At 41.6% G+C, this 15,879-nt stretch overlaps 1 protein-coding gene across 1 annotated transcript in view; it reads right to left on the bottom strand.

Moving 5' to 3' along the window:
* The window catches only part of LOC141146060 (meprin A subunit beta-like), a 183,547-nt gene that overhangs the window by 14,331 nt on the left and 153,337 nt on the right, over window positions 1–15,879 (bottom strand). The window contains exon 9 of the mRNA XM_073632822.1: window positions 1,560–1,742. Coding sequence (XP_073488923.1) covers window positions 1,560–1,742 — 183 coding nt within the window. The remainder of the gene's footprint in view (window positions 1–1,559; window positions 1,743–15,879) is intronic.

Genomic DNA, 15,879 nt, shown 5'->3' with positions numbered 1-15,879 from the left:
CCATTCAACCCTGCCTGCCGGCGGCACCCGCCCCCCCTCCCTCCTCTGATGCAGCTCCACACTCACCCTCAGCTTATTTCCACTCACCTAATGCGAGTAGGCGAGTGGAAATTTTGAGGGCTGGTCTAGTATATGGAATAAGGGTTTAGTCAGCACAAAACCAAATAAACCCCAAAAACTTCTAACCTAAGCAGCTGGACACTCAAGGTCAATATAACAATCCTTGGACAAATGCATAAAAATGGAAAACAGTGCAGCGTTAAAAAAAAAACAACACTAAAATATCACTAGAATATAATATAATCATATATGGCAAAAGAGAACCATAAAAAAGTCCCAATTCTTATAAGTAAAATAGCCAATCGAAAGGATGAGAAAACGGAAGAGCATGCAGGGAAGCAACACCAGAAAGACAAGATTAGCCCTCTTCAGTAGTGACCAGGGTGCTCAAAGATATATATCCTCTATGTGAATCCGTATTAGTGCTTCCACCACCGTAAGTGCAAGCTGCTCACCTCAAAGTATGGACCTCTAAATCAACAGATAGGTCAATCAAGCCTTCCAAGAGCCAAAATCCTGCCCCTCCACAACAGCAGTGGGATGCCTCATTCACAGATAATAAGTGGGAATGTAGCGACCATGAAAGATCAGTAAAATATACATAGTGCTCTCTGATTGGTCTAGTATATACTGGTGCCTGTGTAGTTCATGGATGTGATCAATATGTTGTCTGATATAGGCTTACTATAAATGTACAAGGTCAGATTCTGAGTAATACCCAGGGAAATATATACTATTTCTGTCAAATGTGACATGTCAGGAAATACCGATAGTAGAAATACTGAAAGGTCAAAGTTGAAGTGTCTGAACCAAAGAAGAAAAATATATATTTGGCAGCTTACCATTCTATAGATGTTAGTGGTGGCTGCATTCCTTTTGTTCTTTTCACATGATAATCCTGCAGTAATACTGTACACTTCCTGATCTGGAGTACAAACCTCACTTGCTGTACTGAGTTGCATTGTGCACCGTTTAGGAGATATTTACTGTATATGCAGTCAATGACATCACTGTGCATGCGCTCTGAAGGAACGGCCACCCGGCCGTTCCTTCAAAGCCCTGTGCCATTAACAGCAGCTCCCGCGCACATGCGCAGGAGTGACATCATTGCAGCTCCGGCCAGTCACAGAGCCAGGGTCCGCAAACCCGGAAGCAAGACGGGTGAAGATGGAAGCGCCTGCAGCTCTGACATCTCGCCGCTAGATGGGCTTCGTTTTCAGGTAAGTTTAACATAATGTGCTAGTATACTAGCACATTATAACCTTACCTTGCAGGATACAAAAAAAAACACATCCAGCGGTTTACAACCGCTTTAAAGAGAAAAAATAAGAGAGATTTATATACACTTTAATATAACCTTGGGAGCCTGTATTTTGGGGTTTAATGATTGCCAAGAACTAGTGCTTTTATCAAAACTTGTTGTTTTCAGAGATAAAATTGAACATAGCCACTTCACAGAATGAGCATGTTATATAAATATTAGAGCAACATTCTCCTACCTTCTACAGATATAAGAATAAAAGCATCTCCGCCTTTCAAGAAATTATTTCTGTCCATCCATTCTTTAGATTTGAAAAGGTTAGTGCTAGTGCCTCCAGTCATTTTGTATTGGGTTCCATTAGCAAATTTTTTATTCCATCCAACCAGTGCAGGGTTATCCCACAGAAAGTGTCTGCCATCAGCTAAAAGTTTAAATATACAAGTTTAGATTTATACAAAGTATGAGATATTTAAACAATCTGAAAATGAAGAACTTAAAGCGATATTAAACTCAAAACCAACAATGTAATATATTTCAGCTTAAATTAGGAAAATGAAGTCCTGCTAGATCATGTCAGGTTGGCCCCTTTTGTAGATACAGCTATGTAAAACATTAAAAATAAGTGCCTATACTGTTTAACCACTTAACAACCGCTCCATAGACAAATGACAGCTACAGCGTGGCTCGATGACTCTGGGAGGGCGTACATTGACGTCTTCCCAGAATTGGGGCGCGCACACGGGAGTATCCGTGACAGCCGGGTCCGCTGACAGTGGCCGTTTACCACGTGATGGATCCGTCAAATGACGGATTGCAGCCTCATCCAGCGATCCCTCTGTCATACTAATCCAGCCATCCATTCATGCTCAGCCATCCATCTGTCATATTCATCCAGCCATCCATAATCAGCAATACTCATCTATCCATCCATGCTCAGCCATCCATACTCAGCAATACTCATCCATCCATCCACCCCATCCATACTCAGCCATACCCAGCCATACCCATCCGTACTCAGCCATACCCAGCCGTACTCAGCCATACCCAGCCGTACTCAGCCGTACCGAGCCGTACTCAGCCGTACCCAGCCGTACTCAGCCGTACTCAGCCGTACCCAGCCGTACTCAGCCGTACCCAGCCATACTCAGCCGTACTCAGCCATACCCAGCCGTACTCTGCCATACCCAGCTGTACTCTGCCATACCCAGCCGTATTCAGCCGTACCCATCCCTACTCAGCCACCCCATCCCTACTCAGCCACCCCATCCCTACTCAGCCATCCCAGCCATACTCATTCATGCTCAGTCGGCCCAGCCATACTCATTCATCCACATTTATGGCTCAACCATGCTCAGGAATCCCTATCCACGGCTCTTCCATCCCCATTCATGCTCATCCATGCCACATGAGTTCTCATCCATGCCACTACAGTGCCTCACAAACGTGTAATGACATGTTCAAAAGACACATTATGCCTCATAGATTATACGTTGGGATGTTTTCTTTCCAAAATGGGGTAATTTTTGGGGCGTTTCCATTGTCCTGGTGCTCCAGGGCCTTCAAAAGTGTAAGAGGTAGTCAAGAAATGATATGTGTAATTTATGATCCTAGAACGCCTGAAGGTACTCCCTCAATGTTGGGCCTCTGTATGTGGCCACACTGTGTAAAAGTCTCACATGTGGTATAACCATACTCAGGAGGAGTAGCAGATTGTGTTTTGGGATGTAATTTGTGGTAGGCATATGCTGTGTGTGAGAAATAACCTGCTAATATGACAATTTTGTGAAAAAAAAAAGAAAAGAAAAAAAAAATCTTGATTTTGCAAAGAAGTGAGAAAAAAAAAAAACTTAAAAAACTCACCATGCCTCTTACTAAATACCTTGGATGTCTACTTTCCAAAAAGGGGTAATTTGGGGGGTATTTGTACTTTCCTGGTTTGTTAGGGTCTCAAGAAATGAGATAGGCCGTCAGTACTTCAGGTGTGATCAATTTTCAGAGATTGGCACCATAGCTTGTGGACTCTATAACTTTCACAAAGACCAAATAATATACACCAATTTGGGTTATTTTTACCAAACATATGTAGCAGTATAAATTTTGGCAAAAATGTATGAAGAAAATTAGTAATTTGCAAAATTTTATAACAAATGAAGAAAAATGCATTTTTAAAAGATTATTTTCAGTCTTTTTTCTTTTATAGCACAAAAAAATGAAAAAAACAGCGGTGATTAAATACCAGAAAGAAAGCTCTATTTGTGTGAAAAAAAGGACAAAAAAAATCATATCGGTACAGTGTTGCATGACTGAGTAATTGTCATTCAAAATGTGAGAGCACCGAAAGCTGAAAATTGGTCTGGTTAGGAAAGAAGTTGGTAAGTGGCTAAACGCCAGAAATTCACTGTCTTCCCCCTGCTCTGCACATGCTGACTTGCTCTCTATTTTTACATCTGCACCAGATTTTGCACTCTGCAGTTTTAGTAAATCAACCCCATTGTGCACTGCTGCCATGGCTCAACCATGCTCAGGAATCCCTATCCACGGCTCTTCCATCCCCATTCATGCTCATCCATGCCACATGAGTTCTCATCCATGCCACTACAGTGCCTCACAAACGTGTAATGACATGTTCAAAAGACACATTATGCCTCATAGATTATACATTGGGATGTTTTCTTTCCAAAATGGGGTAATTTTTGGGGCGTTTCCATTGTCCTGGTGCTCCAGGGCCTTCAAAAGTGTAAGAGGTAGTCAAGAAATGATATGTGTAATTTATGATCCCAGAACGCCTGAAGGTACTCCCTCAATGTTGGGCCTCTGTATGTGGCCACACTGTGTAAAAGTCTCACATGTGGTATAATCATACTCAGGAGGAGTAGCAGATTGTGTTTTGGGATGTAATTTGTGGTAGGCATATGCTGTGTGTGAGAAATAACCTGCTAATATGACAATTTTGTGAAAAAAAAAAAGAAAAGAAAAAAAAATCTTCATTTTGCAAAGAAGTGAGAAAAAAAAACGTAAAAAACTCACCATGCCTCTTACTAAATACCTTGGATGTCTACTTTCCAAAAAGGGGTAATTTGGGGGGTATTTGTACTTTCCTGGTTTGTTAGGGTCTCAAGAAATGAGATAGGCCGTCAGTACTTCAGGTGTGATCAATTTTCAGAGATTGGCACCATAGCTTGTGGACTCTATAACTTTCACAAAGACCAAATAATATACACCAATTTGGGTTATTTTTACCAAACATATGTAGCAGTATAAATTTTGGCAAAAATGTATGAAGAAAATTAGTAATTTGCAAAATTTTATAACAAATGAAGAAAAATGCATTTTTAAAAGATTATTTTCAGTCTTTTTTCTTTTATAGCACAAAAAAATGAAAAAAAACAGCGGTGATTAAATACCAGAACGAAAGCTCTATTTGTGTGAAAAAAAGGACAAAAAAAATCATATCGGTACAGTGTTGCATGACTGAGTAATTGTCATTCAAAATGTGAGAGCACCGAAAGCTGAAAATTGGTCTGGTTAGGAAAGAAGTTGGTAAGTGGCTAAAAGCCAGAAATTCACTGTCTTCCCCCTGCTCTGCACATGCTGACTTGCTCTCTATTTTTACATCTGCACCAGATTTTGCACTCTGCAGTTTTAGTAAATCAACCCCATTGTGCACTGCTGCCATAGAGAAAAACATCCTTGTGTCATCTATTTTGTGACAGCTTAAATGGATTTTAGTCCTCCAAGCCTCTGAGTCAGAACTTTTTTTTTAGATGACAGCTCATACATTTTCTGTTTTGCCATATTTAGAAGTAGGATGATGTAAACAGGCCCAAAATGTTTTCCATTTGCCAAACAACCCTTTCCACATAGGCGTGCACACAGGGTGTGTCGGATGTGCCTGGGCACACCCTATTAACCCCATTTGCATTAGCATTATCCAGGGGCAGCACCAGGTGGGAGGTTGGGGGTGCTAGTGGCCAGTGTAAATGCTCCCATGATATTAAAGGCTAGGTTCAACTTTAGGAACACGTTACACCCGTATTTAGGGTGTAGCGTAATATGCAGACATGTTCAGTTCGTTACGGCCCGAATGTAAATTCGGACAAATTTGTGGTTATTCAGCTGTATCTGAACCTCCAAATGAAATTGTAACAAATTTTGTGGAAATTTGTTTTGTTAATTTGTTTTCTAATGAATTCCAAATTTTCATAACAATTTGAACTCTGTGTGAAGAATAGCTGGTTGTTAAAGCAGTTGTATACCTCGCGTTGTGCACAGTTTAGGAGATATTCACCCTGCATGCAGCCGCTGAAGTCAGCGGTGCATGTGCTCTAAAGGGTCCGGCGTATCGTGCCGGAACTTCAGAGCTTCTTGCCGGAACCGAGGGCTCCCGTGCACATGCGCGGGAGTAACCTCATCGTGGTTTTGGCCACTCACAGCGTCGGAGCCTGCATCGGAGCCTGCGAACCTGGAAGTAGCGCCAGGGGTCAGCGGTGACCGGGCGCCTCTGCGGGGGCTGCATTTTAAGGAAAGTATTTCATGATGAGCTAGTATGCGGTGCATACTAGCTCATTAGGTCTTTGTCTTACTTTTTTTTTTTTGTTCTTTTTTTTACTGGGTTTACAACCGCTTTAAGGAGCAAGCTGGGAAGCCAGTCACAGTGTCCTTAACAACCAAATTCGGGGTACTTTGTTGCAGTAAGTGGGCTTAGCACTATATGACCATATACTGTGGCCAAACCCCCATATTTTTGAATATGTTCAGGTGTTTTTAACTAGCCTTGCAGGATAAATGTCATTTTTGTATGTGTGCGCTGTAATCTGTTTTGTACTGTTTTTGGTCTTATAGCAGCACCATCTTGAATGTAAAGCATTTTAGGGTGTGCCTCCCAAGTATGTTTTGTATATTTTCTTAACAACCAAAGACTCATCAGCTGTCAACGGGCGTCCACGCTGAGAGCTGAAATGTAAACAAAAAAAAAAATGCCAGCAATAGAAAAGTCAGAGAAAAAATAGCGTGGGATCCCCACAATCCATACCAGGCCATTCGGGTCTGGTATGGATTTTAAGGGGAACTCCACGGCAATTTTTTTTTTAAATGACTTGGGGTCCCCCCTAGGATCCATACTGGACCCTTATCCGAGTATGCAGCTTGCTGGCCAGGAAAGGGGGGTGAGTGAGCACCATACCAGGCCACGTGCCCTCAATATGGGGGGATGCTTTAGGGCAGGGGGGCTCTGTCAAAAACGTGTGTACTGTCTTTATTTTCTTTTTACATTTTTTTGGTGAATGGGTAGCGGTAATATGTATCCCATCCTCAATCACATGGGGGGTGGGATCTGGGGGGCCCCCTTGTTAGAGGGGGCTTCCAGACTCTGGTAAATCCCACCCGCAGACCCCCACAACCACCGCCCAGGGTTGTGAGGAAGAGGCCCTTGTCCCCATCAACATGGAGACAAGGTGCTTTGGGGGGAGCAGAGCCTCCCCCCCCAAAGCACTTCCCCATGTTGAGGGCATGTGGCCTGGTATGTTTTAGGAGGTGGGAGCCCCTCGCTCGTCCCCCCCTTTCCTTGCCTGATGGGCAGCATGCTTGGATAAGGGTCTGGTATGGATTTTGGAGGTGACCCCACACCATTTTTTTTTTGTTTATTTTGTCGTGGGGTTCCCCTTAAAATCCATACCAGACCTGAAGAGCCTGGTATTGATTGGGGGGGAACCCACGCTGTTTTTTTTTTTTGGATTTACTATTGCCTGCATTCTTTTGTTTACATTTCAGCTCTCAACAGGGAAGCCTGCTGACAGCTCATGAGTCATCGGACGCGGCTGCCAGCTTCTTGAGACGCTCCTTAAGAACTAGCTATTCTTCACACTGAATTTAAACCGGTCGATCTTTTTATACCCGATCAGAACGATTCAAATTCGTCGAATCATTTTGAATATGTGTAATTCATTCGAAAATTAATAAACAAAATAAAACAAATTCCGAAATTAATTAACAATACATAACGAATCTATCCGAAACAAAACAACATTTTCCGTTCTGTACATGTCTAGTGATATGCTCCCAATCAACTGTCTCCCACCACCAGAGCCTCCTACTTGTGACTGCAGGTGGTATTCATGTGTGTTTGAGCTTTGGGGTCTCTAACCCCTGAGGAAGTCACATGATCGTGATAATATGCGTGGGAGGAGTCGGGTGACTGAGTACTGTGTTTGTGGAACATATGAGAGCATACGGGAGCTGCTGCCCCATCGGATGATCTTTTAAAGTGCACTGTTTCAAGCTGTAACGTACAGTATGTGGATGATATAAAAAAATTTGTTAAGCTAAGCTACCGTATAGAGCAAGGGACGAGTGACGTAGTGGTGTGAACAGAGGAGTGGCCGCCGTCTTGTTGGTAGGAAGCGCTGGACGCTTTCCCTATGCCTGTACTGCACACATCACATGTGAGTTGTATATGTAGCTTTTAATGGAATAAAGTTGCCCTTCTGTTGGATGCCTGTGCAATGAGAGTATTTCTTTCATTCCCTATATATGTGACCACCGTGCTATACCTCTGGAGCATACTCTTTAGCCAGAGTGTTGCAGAGATTATGTTATCTGCAATTAAGTTATCTGCATCTGGTGGGTCAGTGGAAGAAGGATCTCTTGCTTAACTAGTGGACCATTTGATGAACAGGAGGAACCATGGATCTGACCTTTCAGTGATTTGTTTATTGTGCATATCCCATACACTGGCGGTGAGTGTCAGTTATATTGGGTGTTGGTGACAGTTCTCTCTCTCCTCATCTTATTGAAACTCCCCAGATGGACTATATTTCTATGAATCAATTGTTTTTATGCTATTGAATTTATTATATATGAACTCTTTGTTTATTCACTACTATTTTTTAGCGCTACACCTTTTATCCCCTACAGTATGTGGATATTATGCAAGAAATGTGAAACCTTTATATACTACACAATGGGAGTGTATCTTTTATACTGAGGGGACGTGGAGGAAAGGAAGTCCATACAAAGCCAGCTCAGTGAGGAGAGAGGAAGGAGATTGAACAGCTGAGGAGCCTGGAATTAACCCCAACAGGGGAAGGCAATTTTAGATCAGGAAACGGGTCTAAACTGGAGGTGACCGCAGTGGTGAAAGATGGTGGGAGTCACTGCCTAATTGTATTAACTGAAATCCACAAGGGTGAAGGTGGAAAAACTGCGGGATATGAGAAGCACATTTAACCACTTGCCAACCGCCTTCCGCATATATACTGTGGCAAGGTGGTTCAGCTGCGCAAACCAACGTACCTGTACGTTAGTCCGTGCATGCGGTATTGTGGGCGCGCGCCCCCCACTGGAGCCCTCCCGCATGTCCGCCGTCCACCCACGATCGCAGTACAGAGAGGCAGAACAGGGATCTGCCTATTTTTGATAAGTGGGGGGTGGGTGGCACCGCCTGTAGGGTACAGAATGATCTAATGAGTTCCCCTCCGCAGGTGAGAGTGCACTCTAATTACACACCTCAGATTGGCTGTAAGGGTTTTTGAAAATACTCCACTTGTAGATAGTGATAAAACTTATTATAACAAAAATGCTTTTGTGAGTGTACTCAGATGTGATTATACTCAGGTTACAATTAGCACCCAAAAGATATATATAGTACTGGTGTCTTAATGCTGCACCGTCCACCTATGTGGAATAACCAACATAAACCCACATTCAAATTGATATAAGTGTCCTTAATGCTTCAACAGGCATAGTGCAATGTCCAAATAAGAATATAATAAAATTTGTGTAAAGCAAGCAGTCCAATTTAAAAATTAATAAAGCAATAGTTTCACTGTTGTGCAGTATGCAGGTATCTTGTATTAACTCTTGCTTCCAATCCTTGTGCCAGGTAATAAAGTGACTGTTGTGCTCCAAATAATAAAGTGACTGTTGTGCTCCCCCTTTCAGATCCCTACTCACCAAATCCTGGCACCCCTGAAGGGGTAGATCACATATGGTGAGTGTGTGGCGTCTGCCGGGCCGGTCATTCACCCTTCCAGCACGTCTTGGAAAAAACCACAGCCTCCAGACCCTCAAGGAACAGTCTCAGATGCACTGTCAAACTCTGGGTCAAATATAGTAATTTCCTTGTTCTGCGACCCTGATAATGTATCCTCATGTGAATGAAAGATGGGTTTCCATAGTGTAAATCCAGAATTAATTTTATTTTTAAAAATTCAATTTAAAAACAAAAGATTTCTCAGCATAGAAAACTTTAATTTGCTTGTTTAAAAAGACGAGCGCTCCGGGTCAGCGTGCGTTCCACTGCCTGGAATCTCGCTAAACCAGAAGTGACATGTGTGCGTAGCCCCGCCTTATGTGTTTCGTCATTGGACGAAGGCGGTGCCATCTTTGTGCACCTCACGTCATTTATGTTGAGCGGCCCTGCGAGATCCACCCCCTATTGGTTGGTTACGAGTGGACAGGGAAAATAACTTGCGCCAATCCCAATGCACTGGTAATTGAAAGTAAACACCATGCAAGAAACACACAGTGCCCTGCAATCCAAATTTTGATAATTTCCTAAACTATATCCCTTGGGGTCAATTATCAAAAAAGTATCCCGCATCACTGCTCTTCCATTCCAATCCTAATATTAGCAGGTAAAACAGACATACAATTAGGAAGAAATTCAGGCTATTTCAGCTCCGTCATTTTGCAACGTTCATAGAGTAAAGGTTACTAAAACAGTACCACTCCATCCTTTCAGCAATTACAATGTTGGGGACACCCCCACTAAATAATCCCCCCCTCCCTTTCCACGGCTGCATTCCACTGCTCTAATCCACCCCAGTGGTCGGCTTGGGAAATGCTATGGAATTAGCTGGTGGGTTCTTAGCTTACGGCTAGGTGAACAATGGCAATCCAGATATTACCTGGTAAACCTAATAGGTGACGGACTTTATTTAAATCAAATATTAATTATTCATTTATATGTGTACATTTAAATTAGTCTGGAATTGCTATGGAATTAGCTAGGGGCTTCCTAACTCACAGCTAAATGGACTTTAACATTCCAGACATTACCTTGTGCACATAATAGGTGACTGACTTATTTTTAAATCAAATATTAGTTAGTAATTTTTATGGATACTTTTAGGTTAGCCTGGTACCGTCAAGCTCAACATGTGACTTGTTAGTAAATGGAGTAGGTCCTATAGTTCACTCTATGACTAATCTAGTGGTTAACAACCATCACTAGGGTTCACCTACACCTTAATAACCTAGTTGCACTTCAGGGCTCCCACACCCTGGTGGGGTATTGCCATTGGTAATAAAGTCATGATCAAAGTGCAGATGCCAAATCCAGCTAGTGCCAAACCTAGCTAGTAAGCTCAAGCCCTAATATTTAGGGTTATAGGCCCCACCTCCACTAAAATGGGATATCAAGGCTATGTGAACCTAGTTTGTTTCCCAGAACTTAAACCCGTACTCCACAGAAATATTCTGCTCCACACCTATAATATACACTATATATAACCACACCTATAATATACACTAGACTTTAATGGTATTGGGGTACCTTATTGAAATAGGGGTAGTTTTAAGGGTTGGATACAAAGCAATTTAAATCTATATCCAGATTGAGGCCCCCAGGCACCAGGGACCCCAACCTATATATCCATCTTGTTTCATTCCGTGAGATGAGAATTTTCTTATTACCCCCTCTCCAGTGATCTTTAATATAGTCTATTCCATAGAATATCATCCCTGTAGGATCTCTATGATGTACTTCATTGAAGTGGCGTGACAAGTTATGTTTCAGGAACCCTTTTCTTATGTTAATGGGAAGGAACGGCTGAGACCTTTGAAAAATTTCTTCAAGGATTAAATAACAATAAGTATGGTATCACCTTCACGAGAAAATGGAGCCACTAACAGATTGACTATCTGGATTTGCAGATCTTCAAGAGCGAAGACGGTCTGCATACCAGAACATTCTTCAAAACAACAGACCGTAATGGTTATATACCAATTTCCAGCTACCACCATCCCAAGTGGAAAGGGAACATCCCTAAGGGCCAATTATTAAGATTGTGCAGAAATTGTCATACATTGAAAGATTTTGAAGCACAAACTGATATCCTGATCAAAAGATTACAAGAAAAAGGGTACCAACAAAAAAACCTGGCTAAGTTGAAGACAGAAATAATGAAAATATATAGGAATGCACTATTCACCAAAAAAACAAAGAAAGTGGAGAACCAAATGGATATGGCTTTTATCAAGGGGCATAACACACAATATCAAGCCCTAGAATATATCATTAAAAAATATTGGCCCATTTTAAAGGAAGATCGAGTACTATCAAAAATTCTACCAAAGAAACCAAAAATTTTTTTATAGAAGAGCTCCTACACTTGGAAACCACCTAGTCCATAATGTGATTGACCCCCCGGAGCCAGTCAAAATATTCTCAGAAATTAAGGGTTGCTACAAATGCCAAAGATGCTTGCCATGCAGAGTGAACAAAAAGCAACCATGAAAAAGAGACACATTCAAATCAAGGGCTGACCTCAAAGAATATCAAATAAAATAATTAATTACATGTAACAGGACCCATGTTACATATGTTATTGAATATCCATGCCATCTTCAGTATGTGGGCAGAACCACATGACCCCTGTTCGTGAGAATTAGGGAGCATATTAATTAACATAAGAAAAGGGTTCCCGAAACATAACTTGTCACGCCACTTCAATGAAGTACATCATAGAGATCCTACAGGGATGATATTCTATGGAATAGACTATATTAAAGATCACCGGAGAGGAGGTAATAAGAAAATTCTCATCTCACAGAATGAAACAAGATGGATATACAGGTTGGGGTCCATGGTGCCTGGGGGCCTCAACCTGGATATAGATTTAAATTGCTTTATATCCAACCCTTAAAACTACCCCTATTTCAATAAGGTACCCCAATACCATTAAAGTCTAGTGTATATTATAGGTGTGGTTAACCTCATAGACCCACCATTAAAAGAGCAGAATATTTCTGTGGAGTACGGGTTTAAGGTCTGGGGAACAAACCAGGTTCACATAGCCTTGATATCCCATTTTAGTGGAGGTGGGGCCTATAACCCTAAATATTAGGGCTTGAGCTACTAGCTAGGTTTGGCACTAGCTGGATTTGTATAGAAAACAGAATAGGGAATGGTGCTGTTCTATGTGAAAAAAATATATGTGTATATACCATGAGACATATATGTATATATATAGTGGGGAAAAAAAACGTTATGTGTCCAGCAAGGACAAATCCTTCCTATCATATAATGATATAAAGTGACATGTGCTAAAAAAATATAATAAATATATATTTGTGCTGATAAGATGATAAATAATAAGTAATAAATAATAAAAATACTCAAATAAAATGCAATCAATAAATAATCAACTGGTGTAATTACTACCCATCAATCAGCACTAGCAAGCTGTGCAATATGTATTAAACCATTAACATACGGTATATAGAATTGATGTAGAGTGACTAATAAAGCTGCTGTTAGTGATATCCAATAATAAATCAAAAAATCAAAAATAAGTGTCCATAAAAAGTGACATAGTGCTTCATCCAATTGGTGAAAGTTTTCTTAAAAAGAACGTGCTGGCAATGGTGACTGTGCTCCCCTCTTGTGCTTTCACTCACCAGAGCGCTGCACCCCTGGAGGGGTACAAGCGTGAAGTAAATATGATGTGATCCCAGTCATGGAGTTACGATATCCCCCTAGTTCCCAGCTTCAGGGCAAAGGACCATCCACGGGCGAAAGGAAGGGAGATTCCACTGTCTCCCTTCTAAGGCGTAATTTCCAGCCAGATATCCACACATGTGTGTTATAAAAAAAAAGAAAAAGCGATTCGCATAGCGTGACTCCGTATTGCTTCTTTTATTAAAAATTAAATACAAACAAATCCAAGGAATTTAAAAAAGGGGAGAGGGAGCTAACATGCTCACACGCTCTCCGAACGTAGCGAGGAGGTGAAGCTCTCCTCACTCAGAGCTTGCGTTCCACCGATCGCGTACCAGAAACCAGAGCTCCCGGATCTGACGTAATACGTATCAAGTTAGTCCTGTCTTACGCGTTTCGTCACACGGACATCATCTGAGGTAATATCTGGATTGCCATAGTTAACCTAGCCGTAAGCTAAGGACCCCCAAGCTATTTCCATAGCATTTCCCAAGCTGACCACTGGGGTGGGTTAGAGCAGTGGAATGTATCTGTGGAAAGGGAGGGGGGTTTATTTAGTGGGGGTGTCCCCAACATTGTAATTGCTGAAAGGATGGAGTGGTACTGTTTTAGTAACTTTTACTCTATGGACGTTGCAAAATGTCAGGGGTGAAATAGCCTGAATTTCTTCCCAATTGTATGTCTGTTTTATTTGCTAATATTAGGATTGGAATGGAAGAGCTGTGATGCGGGATACATTTTTGATAATTGAGCCCAAGGGATATAGTTTAGGAAATTATCGAAATTTGGATTGCAGGGCACTGTGTGTTTCTTGCATGGTGTTTACTTTCAATTACCAGTGCATTGGGATTGGCGCAAGTTATTTTCCCTGTCCACTCGTAACCAACCAATAGGGGGTGGATCCCGCATGGCCGCTCACCATAAATGACATGAGGTGAGCAAAGATGGCACCGCCTCAAGACGACGTCCAATGACGAAAAGGAATAAGGTGGGGCTATGCACACACGTCACTTCTGGTTTAGAGAGACTCCACGCGGTGGAACACACGCTGACCCGTAGCGCTCGTCTTTTTAAACAAGCGAATTAAGATTTTCTATGCTGAGAAATGTTTTGCTTTTAAATTCAATTATTTTACAACAGTCACTTTATTATCTGGAGCACAACAGTCACTTTATTACTTGGAGCACAATAGTCACTTTATTACCTGGCACAAGAATTGGAAGCAAGAGTTAATACAAGATACCTGCATACTGCACAACACTGGAACTATTGCGTTATTAATTTTTAAATTGGCCTGCTTGCTTTACACAAATGTTATTATATTCTTATTTGGACATTGCACTATGCCTGTTGAAGCACTAAGGACACTTATATCAATTTGAATGTGGGTTTATGTTGGTTATTCTACATAGGTGGACGGTGAAGCATTAAGACACCAGTACTATATATATCTTTTGGGTGCTAATTGTAACCTGAGTATAATCACATCTGAGTATACTCATAATTATGAGTGGATACTCCAAGGATATATATGTTTATAAAAGATGTTGGTAACCTAATGGTAGAATATGTAGTCTACAAAAGCATTTTTGTCTTTGCACATAGGTTATAATAAGTTTTATCACTATCAACAAGTGGAGTATTTTCAAAAACCCTTACAGCCAATCTGAGGTGTGTAATTAGAGTGCACTCTCACCTGCGGAGGGGAACTCAATAGATCATTCTGTAGCCTACAGGCAGTGCCACCCACCCCCCACTTATCAAAAATAGGCAGATCCCTCTTCTGCCTCTCTGTACTGTGATCGTGGGTGGACAGCGGACATGCGGGAGCGCTCCCGCGGCGGGCACCCCCCCACAATACCACATGCACGGACTAACGTACAGGTACGTTGGTTTGCGCAGCTGAGCCGCTTGCTTTACACAAATTTTTAATTAATTATATTCTTATTTGGATATTGCACTATGCCTGTTGAAGCACTAAGGACACTTATATCAATTTGAATGTGGATTTATGTTGGTTATGCCACATAGGTGGACGGTGAAGCATTAAGACACCAGTACTATATATATCTTTTGGGTGCTAATTGTAACCTGAGTATAATCACATCTGAGTGCACTCATAATTATGAGTGGATACTCCAAGGATATATATGTTTCTAACAAATGTTGGTAACCTAATGGTAGCATATGTACTAGGTAGTTTACAAGAGCATTTTTGTCTTTGCACATAGGTTATAATAAGTTTTATCACTATCAACAAGTGGAGTATTTTCAAAAACCCTTACAGTCAATCTGAGGTGTGCAATTAGAGTGCACTCTCACCTGCGGAGGGGAAATCATTAGATCATCATGTAGCCTACAGGCAGCGCCACCCACCCCCCACTTATCTAAAATCTCACATTATTGGAGCTCCATTATTTGGAGTTGCCTAAGGGGAAGCTGCAGTCTGGCCTATACCTAAGAGCAGAAATATCAATACATGGGGATCAGTAAATAAGGCAGATCCCCGTTGAGGTCAAACCTTAGGAGTTTCAATGTGTATGCAGTCAGGCAGGTCCTTGCACTGCATGTGTGTATGGGGCTTAACAGGGGACAACTCAGAGATCTGCTGTTCTTAGTGATCAGGAACAGTGATCTCTTTGTTGTCCCGGCAAGCCCATCCCCCTCAAAGTTAGGGAACACAGTTAACCCCTTGATCGCACCCTAGCGTTAACCCCTTCCCTGCCAGTGTCATTTATACATTGATCAGTGCATTTTTGTGACTCGCAAAACACTAAAGCACAGCTAGCAGTTTGTTTCCTTGGGATAGTCTTTGGTGAAATGAAACTTATGTTCTACT

The sequence above is a fragment of the Aquarana catesbeiana genome, linkage group LG05, assembly GCF_042186555.1.
Source record: "Aquarana catesbeiana isolate 2022-GZ linkage group LG05, ASM4218655v1, whole genome shotgun sequence".
In the NCBI taxonomy this organism is placed as follows: Eukaryota; Metazoa; Chordata; class Amphibia; order Anura; family Ranidae; genus Aquarana; species Aquarana catesbeiana.
Note: the sequence above shows the minus strand (reverse complement) of the source record. Positions and strands in the feature narration are given on the sequence as shown.